This window comes from Aquarana catesbeiana, linkage group LG13 (genome assembly GCF_042186555.1).
Source record: "Aquarana catesbeiana isolate 2022-GZ linkage group LG13, ASM4218655v1, whole genome shotgun sequence".
NCBI lineage: Eukaryota > Metazoa > Chordata > Amphibia > Anura > Ranidae > Aquarana > Aquarana catesbeiana.
In genome coordinates this window covers 69,095,475-69,110,296 of record NC_133336.1, presented here as the reverse complement: position 1 = coordinate 69,110,296, position 14,822 = coordinate 69,095,475, and the positions used below count along the sequence as shown (strand labels likewise).

Sequence of the window (14,822 nt, the reverse complement as noted above, 5' to 3'; positions counted from 1 at the left end):
ACTTCCTCTTTAACAGACACTGTGAACACAATCAGTTACAAGAAAATGTTAATTAAAGCCTTGTACACACAATGAGAATATGAGACAAATGATCAAAAATGAAGAGGTTACTCAACTTATGAAAATTCTTGTAGGACAAAATACAACTTCGGAAGTGATGTAATGTATTGTATTATAATGTATTGTTTCATTTCCAAGCATGTCTTCTTTTTCTGATTTCTTACAGACGAAAACTGTACTGATTAAGTGGAAATGGTATCGTACAAAAAAAAAAAAATTTTTGTCCCTTTGGATAATTCCAGACGAACTGTCATAATCAGTTAATGATCAGATTACCATACGATCGCTTCGAAAGCGGTATTTTTTACCCGATTTTCTGATGGTGTGTACTAGGCTTAATTCTATGATGAATGAATGTTACCTTGTAAGAATAGAAGTACAGTTGATTCTTGACTGCTGCAGATAAGTGAGCAGATTCAGCCAGATCAAAGATAAAAAAGGCAGTTTTAACTCTGGAAAATAAACAAAAAAGTTAAAGGTAAAATCACAGATTCCCATACAACCAATACAACAAAAGTACAACAAAAGGATGACAATTGCTGCATGTTCAACATTTGCACACCATGCTCAGGCTTCACTATTACACTGCATTCAAAAAAACTATACCTTGCTTCCCACATCTCGCCATTGGCCACTGCTTCCCAGGACGACTGTTCAAACCTTATAGGAAAGAAATATGTTATATATAAAATGTAACATCAAATTATTAACCTATAAAGTAGCTAAAACACATCAGGCACAGGCTTCTTATGCTGGGGCCAGAGATAGTTTTAAATTTATACCTGTAGAATGCAAAAACCCCCCCCAAAAAACAACCATACAGCTTTTCACACATTCAAAGATGGCACTCCTACAAGTTAGAGCCCAGCAGTTAAATCCTGGTGGTAGATCAAAATCTGTCTCATTTCACCCAAAATAAAGAAATACTTTAGAATGGAAGATTTCCTTTAACCTTCAACATCGATACAGCAGAGCTCAGAAAGGAGGGAGGGGCAGTACAAGAAGCCATTCAGTTATGCTACAGTGAAAGGGGGATGCTGATAGGAGTAGAGAGCAGAGTGGCAGAGAGATGAGCTCAATGAGGTTGCTGCCTCTTCTTGTCCTAGGAACAAGCCTTACAAGTGTTACTGAACTGCAGCAGAAAAAAGGGAGGTCTCCCGCTCTGCCGTTCATGGCTGTGTCGTGTGCAGAGCCGTGTAAATCTCTGTGTAAAGTTTAGCTGTCACAGCTAGACACTGTCCCTCACAAATCAGAAAATAAATCCCGCTAGATCACCTCAGGCTGGCCCTTTTTTGCAGGTATAGCTACATATATCTCACTCTGCTCTGAACATGCTCAGTTGCTCTCTATTTTTAGGCACTGACAAATTTGTAGAGGCCGATCTGCTGACAGCCTTAAAAAAGAATTAAACCCTCCTATCCTTTACAGCCAAGGAAGCTGCTTCTGTTTGATCTGCAACAGCCATGGTGCTGTACATGTGATCAGTTATGACACCAGCCATTTGATGGTTTGACAGATTGGTTTAGGACACAAGCAAATGCGAGAGTTAGCCAGCTATAGATGAGGGTGGCGGCGAGTTTTTTGTTATCACATTGGTGTTTTGTATTGGTCCAGCAACACACCAGCACCTTTGCAGCCATTGTGCTATTTGATGGGTGTTTGGTGTGCTCCTGTACCTTTAAGAAGGGGTCTGCTCCCCTTCAGTCCACCTGCCCTCATTTATCCATCAGAATGCATGTGCCTCCACTGTGGGGACACTCATATTTTAGTGTTAGGACTACAGATACCAGGGTGCCGTGACGTGGCTCTGTGGCTCACGCATGCGTTTGCAAATGCGTGCGGACTAAACCCCTGTTTTTAACACATACTATTGGACAGATTTATTTGGTTGTCTGCGAGCTGGTGGTAAGTAGGCTTTGGTTTTTTCCTGGGCATTCCCCAGGCTTCTGTTGTTAAACGTGAGAGTTAGCAGTTATTTTCGAAACCATTAAATTGATGAGTTTACTTGTGCTTTATGATTTACTGCTGTTCAGGGGCTCTGAGCTTCAGCAAAATGGCAGCCTCCAGCAAGAAGAACCAGGAGCAATGCTGGAGGCAATTTACAGCACACACTAATTTTGGTGGCATAATTATTAATGTAGAATGTATGTTCCTTGCAAAAGAACATTATTTTTTATCAAGTTGTTATGGGTAAAGTTCCACCTTAAGCATATTGTTTGAGTGTGATCCTCTAACTATTTTTCATACTCCCTTGCCTCAATGCTGGTGACTCCCCTGTCTTCCTAATGTGACAAAAAAAAAACAAATGTGTATGAACACCATAATAGTACATCCAGCAACCACAAAACACCAAGCTGTATTGCAAACCATCACACATACTTCCCATACTCCTCTGTCCAGTTATATAGATTGGTGGTGAGTGTGATCCATTCCTCTGCATCGAAAGGTATATTTGTTGGGACGAACTTCTCACACGATCCCCATGGCCACAACGAGTAGCTTTTCCTCCATGTTGGATCACCTTCATTCAGTCCAATACATACAAATATTTCCCTGCTGCGGGAAGATAAGTAAAACATATTAGGACAAAAAATTAAACAGAAAAAGGGGTGACCAACTAGTTTAGGGAAAGGAGCCGTGCCACGTCCAATAATCTATAGACACAAAACAAAGAGTTCCCCTGGGTGGACTTTTCCGGCACTTGCAAAGGCAAAAAATAATAAGGTATATGAAAACAGAGGGTGTTTGTACATAATAAAAAACATATAATTTTATTCGTATTGAACAGTACAATTAATAAAAACAAGCAATAGATATCTAGGGTAACATAGTAAAACTACATAGTAACCATGATATGCAACACAAGATAAGTTGTGATGAAAAGCTCTTCTCAAGCCCGACGCGTTTCGGGGTACTTAATGTCTGTACAGTCCTTCTTCAGGGGCATAGTTGAGAGAGAAGGATTCATCTGGGCTGAAGATATACGAATGTTTGCTTGTGAAAATTTCTAGAAGCAAAGAAAGCCACGGAGGGAGGGCAAGGTATGGCAATAAGCAGTAGTATTGTAGCTAATGTAAATATTGGTATTTAGACGGTGAAAGATGCAGGTTGGTAGGCTGCAGTCACCATGGAGAAGTGTGACAGTACTCCCGTCCCGCCCGACCCGGGCGCGCGCAAGCCAGAGCGGCGTGCTGAGGTCACAGGAAGGCGTCTCTTAGATGGAAACAAAAGTGCATGCCGACAGCCTCACAACCAAGCGTTTAGCGTATGTAGCGCCTTAGCTAGACGCTTGGTTGTGAGGCTGTCGGCATGCACTTTTGTTTCCATCTAAGAGACGCCTTCCTGTGACCTCAGCACGCCGCTCTGGCTTGCGCGCGCCCGGGTCGGGCGGGACGGGAGTACTGTCACACTTCTCCATGGTGACTGCAGCCTACCAACCTGCATCTTTCACCGTCTAAATACCAATATTTACATTAGCTACAATACTACTGCTTATTGCCATACCTTGCCCTCCCTCCGTGGCTTTCTTTGCTTTTAGAAATTTTCACAAGCAAACATTCGTATATCTTCAGCCCAGATGAATCCTTCTCTCTCAACTATACCCTGAAGAAGGACTGTACAGACATTAAGTACCCCGAAACGCGTCGGGCTTGAGAAGAGCTTTTCATCACAACTTATCTTGTGTTGCATATCATGGTTACTATGTAGTTTTACTATGTTACCCTAGATATCTATTGCTTGTTTTTATTAATTGTACTGTTCAATACGAATAAAATTATATGTTTTTTATTATGTACAAACACCCTCTGTTTTCATATACCTTATTATTTTTTGCCTTTGCAAGTGCCGGAAAAGTCCACCCAGGGGAACTCTTTGTTTTGTGTCTATAGGACAAAAAATTAAATCCAAAACAGAATACGGTCGTGGCCAAAAGTTTTGAGACACAAATATTCATTTTCACAAAGTATGCTGCTTCAGTGACGGTTCACACCAGTGCGCTCTGCGAGATCGCATCTGATTCGCACCGCACTGTAATGCAAATCACATGTAATGTTTGTGCGATGCGATTTCAGCCATACAGATAGTATGGCTGATATCGCATTTGCATCAAACTCGCACAGGACCCTTTTTTTGGTCCGCACCATGTCTGAACGGTCCGTTTGCAGTGCGATATGTGAGCTGAAATAGGGGTGTCATTATCAATGTATTGACACTTCCGACAGTTCGCATATGGCAGTGTGAACTGCTGTGCGAGTCGGGTGCGATGCGGGAACCCGCAGTGGATTTGCAGGGTTCCTGCATCGCACAAGTGTGAACCGAGCCTAAGTGTTTATAGATCTTTTTGTCAGATGTTACTATGTTATACTGAAGTATAATTACAAGTATTTTATTGACAATTAGTCAGACACCGTGAAATCAGGCCGAGACAGAAGTACAGTTAAATCACACTTGTTTAATAATAAAAGTAAAAAGAACAAGAATGTAGTCAAAACATAGCGAAAGTTTGGTAACCGGAATGGATAGTCAGCCAAGCCAGAAGTCAGGGATCAATGTAGTGGAACAGCAAGCAGGATCTGGAGCCATAAGGGATGTCAGCAAAGCAAGTCTTGAACAGGATTGCACAAGTTTCTGTGATGTTGACCATGGCAAAGGCAGAGATCCTCCGGTCTGGATAGCTTAAGTAGGCAGAACTGACGAGCAGGATAACATCAACAGCTGAGTAACTGTGGAGAGATAGGTGCTGGCAATTAGCCGACAGCTGAGTGGCCAGCTCAGAGAAGGAAGTGCTGAGCCCAGCCCTGACACAATTACATTAAAGTGGTTGTACACCCTCCATATACCCAGTGATACACAGAGATGAAACAAATCTCCTTACATAAATTTTTACATGTATATCTTGCTGTCTTTCCCTTTCTAAACCCTTTTGAAAGTGCAGATCATGTTACACATTTTTCTTCCTCATTCAGCAGTGGGAGGGGAGTCTAAGCATACACTGTGTGTGAGCTGACTGGAGGAAATGAACACACCCCCCTCCACATAGGCAGAGGAACAAAGGAACTTGCAGAGCTGCAGTCTGAATAGACAAGCTCTTTGTTTATCTACCTCTAAGCTCCCTCCATGACACAAATTTTCAGCTGCTGTTATCTCATGGGTCAGAAGTGACTCTGCTGATAACAGAGGAACGGAGCAGCAGAAAGACACGGCACTTGGAGCTTTGAAGAGAGATAAGTAAAACACTACAGATATGCTTAGGTCAAATTTCATGAATGGAGTTCACAACCACTTTAAAGCGGAGATCCAGGCTAATGCAACTAGGTCTTGAACAATAGAGCCCCCCCCCCCCCCCCTCGTTTTTAGATATTTTTTTTTTTTTTTAGTACCTTTTCTGTTGATTTCAAGCTGGACTTCTGTCCTGCGGCAAGGTAATTTCCGTGTTTGCATCGGCCCCCTCCTCCTTCCCCCGCTGCCTTCTGGGACCTGTGTGTGTCCCAGAAGACGATGGGACCACTCAGAAAGCGCAGCGTGACTGGTGCATGTGCAGTAGGAAACCGGCTGTGAAGCCTTGAAGGCTTCACTTCCAGTTTCCCTTACTTGCAATGCCGACACCTGCATCCCGAAGCTGATGGACAAATTGGCTTGGTTTGCAGACATTGCGGGATCCCTGGACAGGTAAGTGCCCTTATATTAAAAGTTAGCAGCTACAGTATTTAAAGCTGCTAACTTTTTTTTTTTTTCTTACAGTCTGGAACTCCGCTTTAAGTTTATTCAAAGAGTCAATATTTACAGTGTTGACCCATCTTTTTCAAGACCTCTACAATTCGCCCTGGCATGCTGTCAATCAACTTCTGGGCAACATCCTGACTGATGGCAGCAAATTCTTGCATAATCAATGCTTAGAGTTTGTCAGAATTTGTGGGGTTTTTTTGTTCAACCGCCTCTTGATGATCGACCACAAGTTCTCAATGGGATTAAGGTCTGGGGAGTTTTCTGAACATGGACCCAAAATTTTGATGTTTTGTTCCCCGAGCCACTTAGTTATCACTTTTGCCTTATGGCAAGGTGCTCCATTGTGCTGCAAAAGGCATTGTTCATCACCAAACTATATTGGGTGGTTGGAAGACGTTGCTCTCAGTGGATGTTTTTTGTGCTATTCTTTATTCATGGTTGTGTTCTTAGGCAATATTGGCTTGGCTGAGAGGCAAACCCACACATGAATGGTCTCAGGTGTCAGGGCTGGGCTCAGCCCTTCCTTCTCAGACCTGGCCGCTGAGCTGTCGGCTTATGCCAGCTCCTATATCTCCACAGTTACTCAGCTGTTGATGATATCCTGCTCGTCAGTCCTGCCTACTTAAGCCGTCCAGACCAGAGAATCTCTGCCTTCGCCTTGGTCAACATCACAGAAACTCGTGCAATCCTGTTCAAGACTTGCTTTGCTGACATCCCTTCTGGCTCCAGATCCTGCTTGCTGTTCCACTACATTGATCTCTGACTTCTGGCTTGGCTGACTATCCGTTCCGGATACTGAAAGTTGACTACATTTGTTCTTTTTACTTTTATTATTAACCAAGTGTGATTTAACTGTACTTCTGTCTCGGTCTGATTTCATGGTTTCTGACATCAGGATGCTTTATTGTTGGCACGACACAGGACTTGATGGTAGCACTCACCCTTTCTTCTCCGGACAAGTTTTGTCTGGATGCCCCAAACAATCGGAAAGGGGATCCAACTTTACCTCAGTCCTCAGCAGTCCAATCCCTGTACCTTTTGCAGAATATCAGTCTGTCCTTGATGTTTTTCCTGGAGAGAAGTGGCTTCTTTGCTGCCTTTCTTGACAACAGGCCATCCTCAAAAAGTCTTTACCTCACTGTGCGTGCAGATATACTCACACCTGCCTGCTGCCATTCCTGAGCAAGCTATGCACTGGTGGTGCCCCGATCCAGCAGCCTAATCAACTGTAGGAGACGGTCCTGGCACTTGCTGGACTTTCTTGGGTGCCCGAAGCCTTCTTCACAAATGCAGTGTAAATGTTTTTTTTTATGGGATTAAGTTAATTTTCATGGCAAAGAGGGACTTTGCAATTAATTGTACATCATCTGATCACTCTTCATAAGATTCTGGACAGTATGCAAATTGCCATCATAAAAACTGAGGCAGCAGACTTTGTGAAAATGTATATTTATGCTATTCTCAAAACTTTTGGCCACAGCTGTAGTTCTCAGCAAAACCAGCTCACTGTATTATGGTGGTGGTGGGGGGGGGGGCGGTGGCTGCAGTTGTCAGGGGTTACAAAAAGACACAGGGAGCAATAAAGCACTCAAAGGAGAATATATTTTATATTCCATATAAACTGTCAGCTATAAACTTCTATGTAACTTTGTGTATGAAGAGCCGCAAGGTAGGACACTTTGTTGACCTGCATGTCAGAGCCAATCTGGTGTCTGCACAACAATCTGGGAATTAAAGCAATGGGATGTCATGGGAAGTACTTTGATCATCTTCTATGCTGATAATTTATATTATCCACATTTACAACACAAGATACAAAAGAGGCTTAATGACATGTTGAACCCTTACATTTTCATAGCAAACATTTGCTTAACAAACAAACATTTGGCCAGTCCAGAGTCTATGATTAAGCACCGGTAAAGTGGTGTGAAACGCGTCAGTTATTGTGCTTTTTGTTCCGAATTTGTATGGACTTATTTTTCAATAAAGGTATTTACTTGGAGTGCGGACATCCAGACTTTCTTTGCTCATATAGAAGAAAAAGTAACACAAATAACATACTCTAGCTATTAGATGTATAGGATTTGCTTCCATCAGAGCAAAAGTTTGACACTTCACACCATAGAAATGCAGTCCGGATGCATTTCTGCATTCGTATTTTTGATACGTTTCCGGTGCTTTTTTGATGCTTACCAGTGCATTTTTCCCCTTCAACTTAAATGAAGGAAACGGCTATAAAGCCGCAAGACTTCATTGCCGGTTTCCCTTAGCCGAGATAGCGGTGGCAACCCCGGAGGGCTGAATGAAAAATTGGCTCGGTTGAGGTCACCGCTAGAATCGTGGGCAGGTAAGTGCATTAATATTAAAAGTCAGCAGCTACAGTATTTGTAGCTGCTGACTTTTAATTTTTTCTGAAGGAGTCTAGAGCTCCGCTTTAACAAATTCCACACAAATTACTTAGCACCACAAAATGATACTTGGTGCTGTATTCTCTAAATTGGGCAGTACTGGGAGATGGGTAGGGGGTGGTGCCAAGGGGCAGTTCTCGGAGGTGAGTAGGGGCTGAGACAAGGGGTGACTCAAACAGGAGGAGTACCTGCACCTATTCTTGGAGAAAAAAAGCCCCGATTGTATTACTATATAATGGCCATGCAACCACAAGCTTAGTACGCAGAAATGCTTACTGTTCATTTACTTTGAGAAAACGGAGGAGGCTGAAAGTGGCTGTTCCATCTGGAAGCTTTGTTTCTACTGGGTTCCATCGATTGCCAGGAAAATGAACATTTAGTAAGTGTTTTGCAATCTTTGGTACATACCAGTCATATGTCATCATCTATAAGGAAGCAATAAAAATTAGCATGCCTGATATAAAAACAGTAAACCTTAGCTTTTCTCAAAGTGGAACTAAAAGCATTGATTTATTATTATTATTATCTACAAATGTATATCCAATATGTGAAGATTTGTTTAATAAAAAGCATGTAGTCCTACACAAGATGACTTGGCTTAGCAAGGGTCGTGATTTCTGGCTCCCAAATTTTATTAGTAAATAGGTTAATCATCAAAGTACTTACTGAGAGATTTATCTGCGATTCTTAAAGCGGAGCTCCACCCAAAAGGGGAAGTTCTGCTTTAAGCACTCCTTCCCCCCAAATATGCCACATTTGGCTGGAAAGCCAGCCATGGCGTTCTTAACAACCAATGAGTCATCAGCTGTCAATGGACTTCCCCGCTAAATAAAATAAAAAAACATTGCATGCAATTTAAAATGCAAAAAAAAAAAACGGCTTGGGGTCCCCCCCAAAATCTATACCAGACCCTTTTCTGAGCATGCAGCCAGGCCAGGAATAAGGGAGCCCCCCCCCATACCAGGCCACATGCCCTCAGCATGGGGGGGGGTGCTTTTGGGCAGGAGGGCTCTGCTCCCCCCACCCCAAAGCACATTGTCCCCATGTTGATGGGGACAAGGGCCTCTTCCCCACAACCCTGGTCTGTGGTTGTTAAGGTCTGCGGGCCCCACCCCCATGTGAATGAGTATGGGGTGCATACCCCTACCCATTCACCAAAAAAGTGTTGAAAAGTAAAGAAAACTGAGTTTCTGCAATATATATATATAGAGAGAGAGAGAGAGAGAGAGAGACCGACCTGAAACTGGGTTTTAAATTTGAGAATTGTCAGTTTTCTTCTATACCATAAGTAGTTATAAAATCCTAATTAAATAGTAGAATACTGCCTATCTCCTCACCAATACTACAATAAAGCTTCAGAAACCATATACCTATTATTTACCCATAAATACTATTAAAAGCTATTTTAGATGAAACACCCTCGAATGTTGTATAGTTTTGCAGCAATTGAGTCAGCAGTCAGTCTATTCCCATATTAGCCCATTCTCTATAACACAATGAACACGTCCTGTCTTCCAGTTTGGTAAAAGCAGAGGTGGCACAATGATTATTTAGGAGCAGTCACACAAGGATTTTTAGACAACCCTTAAGACATGACTTGTTTAATGTGATCTGACTCTTGCACAGGTTCTTAGAAGAGTCTTCCATGAAAAGCGAACACAGCATTGATTTAAGAGAAAAGAAGTGCACTTTGAAAAAACAAAAAAGAGACCTTTATAATTTCAGTGCAAGGGCTGTGAAGGACAATTATCTCCTCTCACCTCTTGATCCACTAAGGATAGGTCAGGACGAAGTCCTTCACAGTAATGAAGATAACGCAATGAGTTTCCTGGCAAATCGCCTCTCAGCAAAATGATGGCGTTTAATGGGAAGGAGGACAAAATGTTCCTTCCAAACGTGTCTACCACATAATTGCTGCTTTGGTCACAAAGGCTAAAAAAGAACAGATATGAGAAATGATGTTATAAATGTACATAGTTTGTTTTTTTAAACTTTAAATTGACTCTGTCAGCATGGTTAGTCATTTTCATACTCATTACAATAGTCACACTAAGGATAGCCATACAAGAGTAGAATTCCATGTAAACGTTTGCACAGAAATTCTGAAAAATCTTCCATCAGAGCATGCAATAGTAGCGACAGTGACTCAAACTAATTTAGTTAGAAAGCCCTTAAATGTTGTTTGATTGCTCCAATATGTCAATGGCTTGAATTTTAATGTTTAAGTTCAAGATGCATGGAAGTAATGTAATGTTTATGCCTGTGACCCTACCACATACAATATATACCATATACTATAAATCAAACCAATGTTTGTGACAGACAATGAAGGTTCTGCTTCTGGATCCAGCTTTATCTACAACATGCACATTACGATAAGTACGATTTTTCCTGTACAGAATGCACATTCACAGTTAGAATTTCATTCCTCCAGATAAGAAAATATAATTTTTTTTCCCATCCTTTGCCTTTTCTCATTACTATGGTTAAATACGATTGTCAAATTGTACTCATTAATCATTAGCAAATTGATAAAAATTTTACTTGTGTATGGCTAGCTTAAAGTGATTGTAAACCCTTAGATTTTTTATTCTAAATAACAAACATGTCATACACACCTGCTCTGTGAAATGGTCTTGCACAGAGCAGCCCCGATCCTCCTCTTTTCGGGTACCCCGCCGGCGCTCCTAGTTCCTCCCCCTGCCAAGTTCCCCAAAGCAAGCCGCTTGTTATGGGGGCACTCATACGTGCTCACTCGTGAGCCTGCTCAACCCTGCCCCCTATCCCTCCTCACTGGCTGTGACTGACACAAGCAGGAGCCAATGGCTCCCACTTCTGTCTCTGAGCCTATGAGGAGGAAGAGAGCCGAGGGAGCTGTTGCTCTCGTGCACATTACTGGATAGAGATTGGGCTCAGGTAAGTATAAGAGGGGCTAGGGTGAGGGAGCTGCACTCTGAAGACTTTTTACTTTACTGCAGAGAATGCATTAAGGTAAAAAAACAACTTCAGGCTTCAGAACCACTTTAAGTCTCCCTCCAGCAGCAAAACATGTCGTTTAAAGGCGAACTCCAACTTTTACACCATGTTACACCCATATTTAAAGTCTAACATATCATGGTTGCAAGCAGCATGGCTGCACTGTAACAGATAAACTACCCTGCTTAAAAGAGTACAAATACAGCAATCTGTTTCCAGACTGCAAAATCCAACATAAAAAAGTCCTACTAGACCCAGGAACATCTAGTACATGTAGAGACAATGTAACAAAGGCTTACCTATAGTTAACACTTATCTGACGAGCAACTAAGACAACAGTGAAAATCCATTCTGTGTAGAAGATCCAGTGCTTGTTTGTCAACTTTGCAGAAACGCTGCGTGCTAAGGAAGCTAGGCCAAGGCCTGCTAACACACACACCACAATATTGCTCTGCATCCAAAATCTCTCCACCTGTAGAAAACGTTAAGAATTAGTTGCTCTGGTCTACTTTTCTTTACACATGGAACAAGTAGACTCAGTGAGGGGAGTTACTAAAACTGGTGCACAGAGAATCTGGTGCAGATGTAACCAATCAGCTAAGGTAAAAGGGTTGTAAAGCCACTTTGTCTTATTCATAGAATCCCCTGTGTTAGATTAAGTTACAGTATGTGCCCCAGTTTATGTGCTCAATAAAAAATATGCAGCTTTATACCTTATTTCAGAACACTGCTCTGCGCTCATGTGACCGCAATCCCCCCCCTTCTCCTCCCTTGAACTAAAGTGGGATGGCTGAGATTCCCCCGCTGATGTCAGTCGGGAAAGAAGCGGTGGGCAGTCACGTGAGCAGCGCTCTGAAATAAGGCATATTGTTTCATATTTTTTATAAGGCACATACACTGGGGCAATGGGGATTCTAGGAATAAGACACAGTTATTTTAGTAGGATTTAGTATCATAGCAGCAGGAGGGTAGGGGCAGGGAGCAGATCGGCACTGAGACTAGCTGACAGGCAGGGAGGGAGGGGTAGAGGGAGAGAGAGGAAAGACAGCAGGCTGACAGAGGCAGGTAAATTGGCAACAGTATCATGGAATAGCAGCTATGATAAACATGGTCAGTTTTCAGAGGGGAGGGCAGCACCAGGCAGGATCAATCAGGTATTTTAGATTATAGAAAGAGACAAATTACACAGCACTGTGCTCTTATTCTTGCTTTTAAAGAAACAGGATCATTTTTTTTTTTAGGTCTTTAACCGCTTTAAGCTTGTTCAACTAAGCTTTGACAATAAAACCTGGAAGCTGATTGTTTACTCTGCACAGTTGCACCAGTTTTAGTAAATCCCCCCCGATGAGTGAATCACTTAGCTGTTCAGTAAACACTGGTGCTGTGCTAAAGTCAGCAAGCTCTGCCACTTTACCAGAGTTTTGAGTTCCCTATAATACACTGCATACCAAACACACACTTATCCATAAGGCTAGGTTCACATTAAAGCCTCGTACACATGATCAGATTTTCAAATGACCGTTCATCCGTATTTTATTGCATGCTAGTCTCATGTCGAAAGTGAAGAGGTTATTCATTACGAAAATTCTGTACGACAGAATACAACTTCAGGAGTGACACAATGTGCTGAATAGTTTTGTATGTATTCTTTTGTTTCTGAGCATGCATAGTCTTCCACTTACGTTTTTATAGTCTGCACATCCAAGCTTTTGTCTAACGAAAAACTGGAATTGGCTGTCGAGAGCACCATACTAACGATCCGAAAATCGTCAGAAGGTTTGCTGGACTAAATTTTTCGCCTGATTTTCATTATTAAGTTGGTCTCACTGCAGTCCCGTTTGCAAGGGCACAGCAGCCTTTTCATTTCAAGCCTGCTGTACCTGCAAGAAATGCAGGAAATGGTCTTTGTCTCTGAGCTTTTTCTAAAACCGCAGCTGCAGGAGGACCGCATAGCGCTATGTGTTTCCCAGTATGAGAAAACCTGCTGTGGTTTCCATTGTATGGGAGTGCTGTGGCACCCCAGCACATCTGCTAACTAACCTTAAAGTGGTGTTCCACTGTATAAAACGTTTTTTTTTGTTGTTGCTAAATGCCAAAGATTATGACTTACACATATATAACTCACTTTTTCCGTTTTGCTTGATTAATGATGTCTGTTTTCTTTTAAAAAATAAACTTATACATTTTCATAGAGATGGTTTTCATCTTGCCCGTGGGCATGTGAAGCCCACAGGCATCCTCTTCCGGGATACGGTGCTGCTGATAGACCAGCATGCACCGCCCGTTCTATCTCAGATCTCACGCATGCGCAGTAATCTTTAATCAGAGCACCGTCAACTGCTCAGGTTGCCATCACAACGGGCGTCGTCGTCGTAAGTCCCGCCCCGTTGTGACGGCAACCTAGCCCTCTGCGCTGACTCCTGGGAAATGATGACACACGTCTCCCAGGAGCAGTAGCGAGCAGAGACGCCGAGGGAAATGATGTCAATAGCCCAGGCACTGGAAGAGGCAGATTTTGAGGGACCACCTAGCAACAGGGAAAAAGAGGTAAGTAAAAAAACTTTCTCCAATTTATTTTTTTACTTGATTTCATGCACATTTATGAATTTTGTTTTTTTGGGGTGGAACACCACTTTAAGGGTCAGTTAGAGATTATTTTCCAGAGGCTGTGATGTTTAACCTCCCTGGCGGTATGATTATGTCTGATTTTTTAATGTAAAAGCGGTACACTGTTTTCCATGGAAATTTATGGTTTTATTTTATAAGGCCTGAAATTCTTAGGAATAACTCACTTAAATCTGTCCAAACAAGAGTCTAGTAGACATCCCGGTATGATAAAGTTTGAAACACGAAATCATGAATTATGATATAATAAATAACTAAAAATAATTATAAAAAATAATAATAATACATTTTATTCAATAATGTAATCAAATCAAAAACACTGAAATTTGTCCAAACAAGGGTGCAAAATTACTAGTCACTGTAATACTAGACACTGCATATTGGTTTAGAAAACATCCCAGGTATGAAAAATTTTGAAACATGGGACAAGTCCGACGTCACAATCAGGACAATGAAAAGCGTCCCTCTACATCAAGAGCGGTTTTAGACCAGGTAGAAAACAACGATAGTGAATTAGAATCACTTGCAGAATTGAGCGATAGTGATTAGTGGGGAAGTTCATCAATAGACACTGAAAGTGATGACAGCGACGATTCTGCGACTGAGCTCAGTGCTGCGTGATCCGTACCACAGTCAATAGAGCACCAGAGTCATCGTGGTCGTCACTTTCAGTGTCTGATGACAAATTTCCCCACGAATCACTATCGCTCATTTCTGAAAGTGATTCTAATTCACTATCGCTGTTCTCTAGCTGGTCTAAAACTGCCTTTGACATAGAGGGCTGCTTTTTGGATGCCATGGACAATCTCAAGTTTCCAGGCAGAAAGAATGGCAGAAAGAATGGTAAAAGTGCTGGCAGGGCACTGGACAAAGCACTAGGGACAAAACTTAGGTAAAATGATTTGATACAGTAATATAATCTACAGATTACAATGTATTGTGTGTGTTATGTATTTTGTACTTTTTTGAATTTGCAGCCGGGCTCCGCCCCCATGCGTCACGACGCTCGCAGGGAGCGGAGCCTGG

General features: G+C 42.1%; 1 protein-coding gene across 1 annotated transcript in view; it reads right to left on the bottom strand.

The window, feature by feature from the left end:
* Nucleotides 1-14,822, bottom strand: part of TMEM260 (transmembrane protein 260) — a 164,510-nt gene that overhangs the window by 9,680 nt on the left and 140,008 nt on the right. Inside the window, exons 11-16 of the mRNA XM_073610421.1 lie at nt 11,471-11,643; nt 9,956-10,127; nt 8,472-8,620; nt 2,440-2,616; nt 667-720; nt 422-512 (exon numbers count right to left, since the gene is read on the bottom strand). Coding sequence (XP_073466522.1) covers nt 422-512; nt 667-720; nt 2,440-2,616; nt 8,472-8,620; nt 9,956-10,127; nt 11,471-11,643 — 816 coding nt within the window. The remainder of the gene's footprint in view (nt 1-421; nt 513-666; nt 721-2,439; nt 2,617-8,471; nt 8,621-9,955; nt 10,128-11,470; nt 11,644-14,822) is intronic.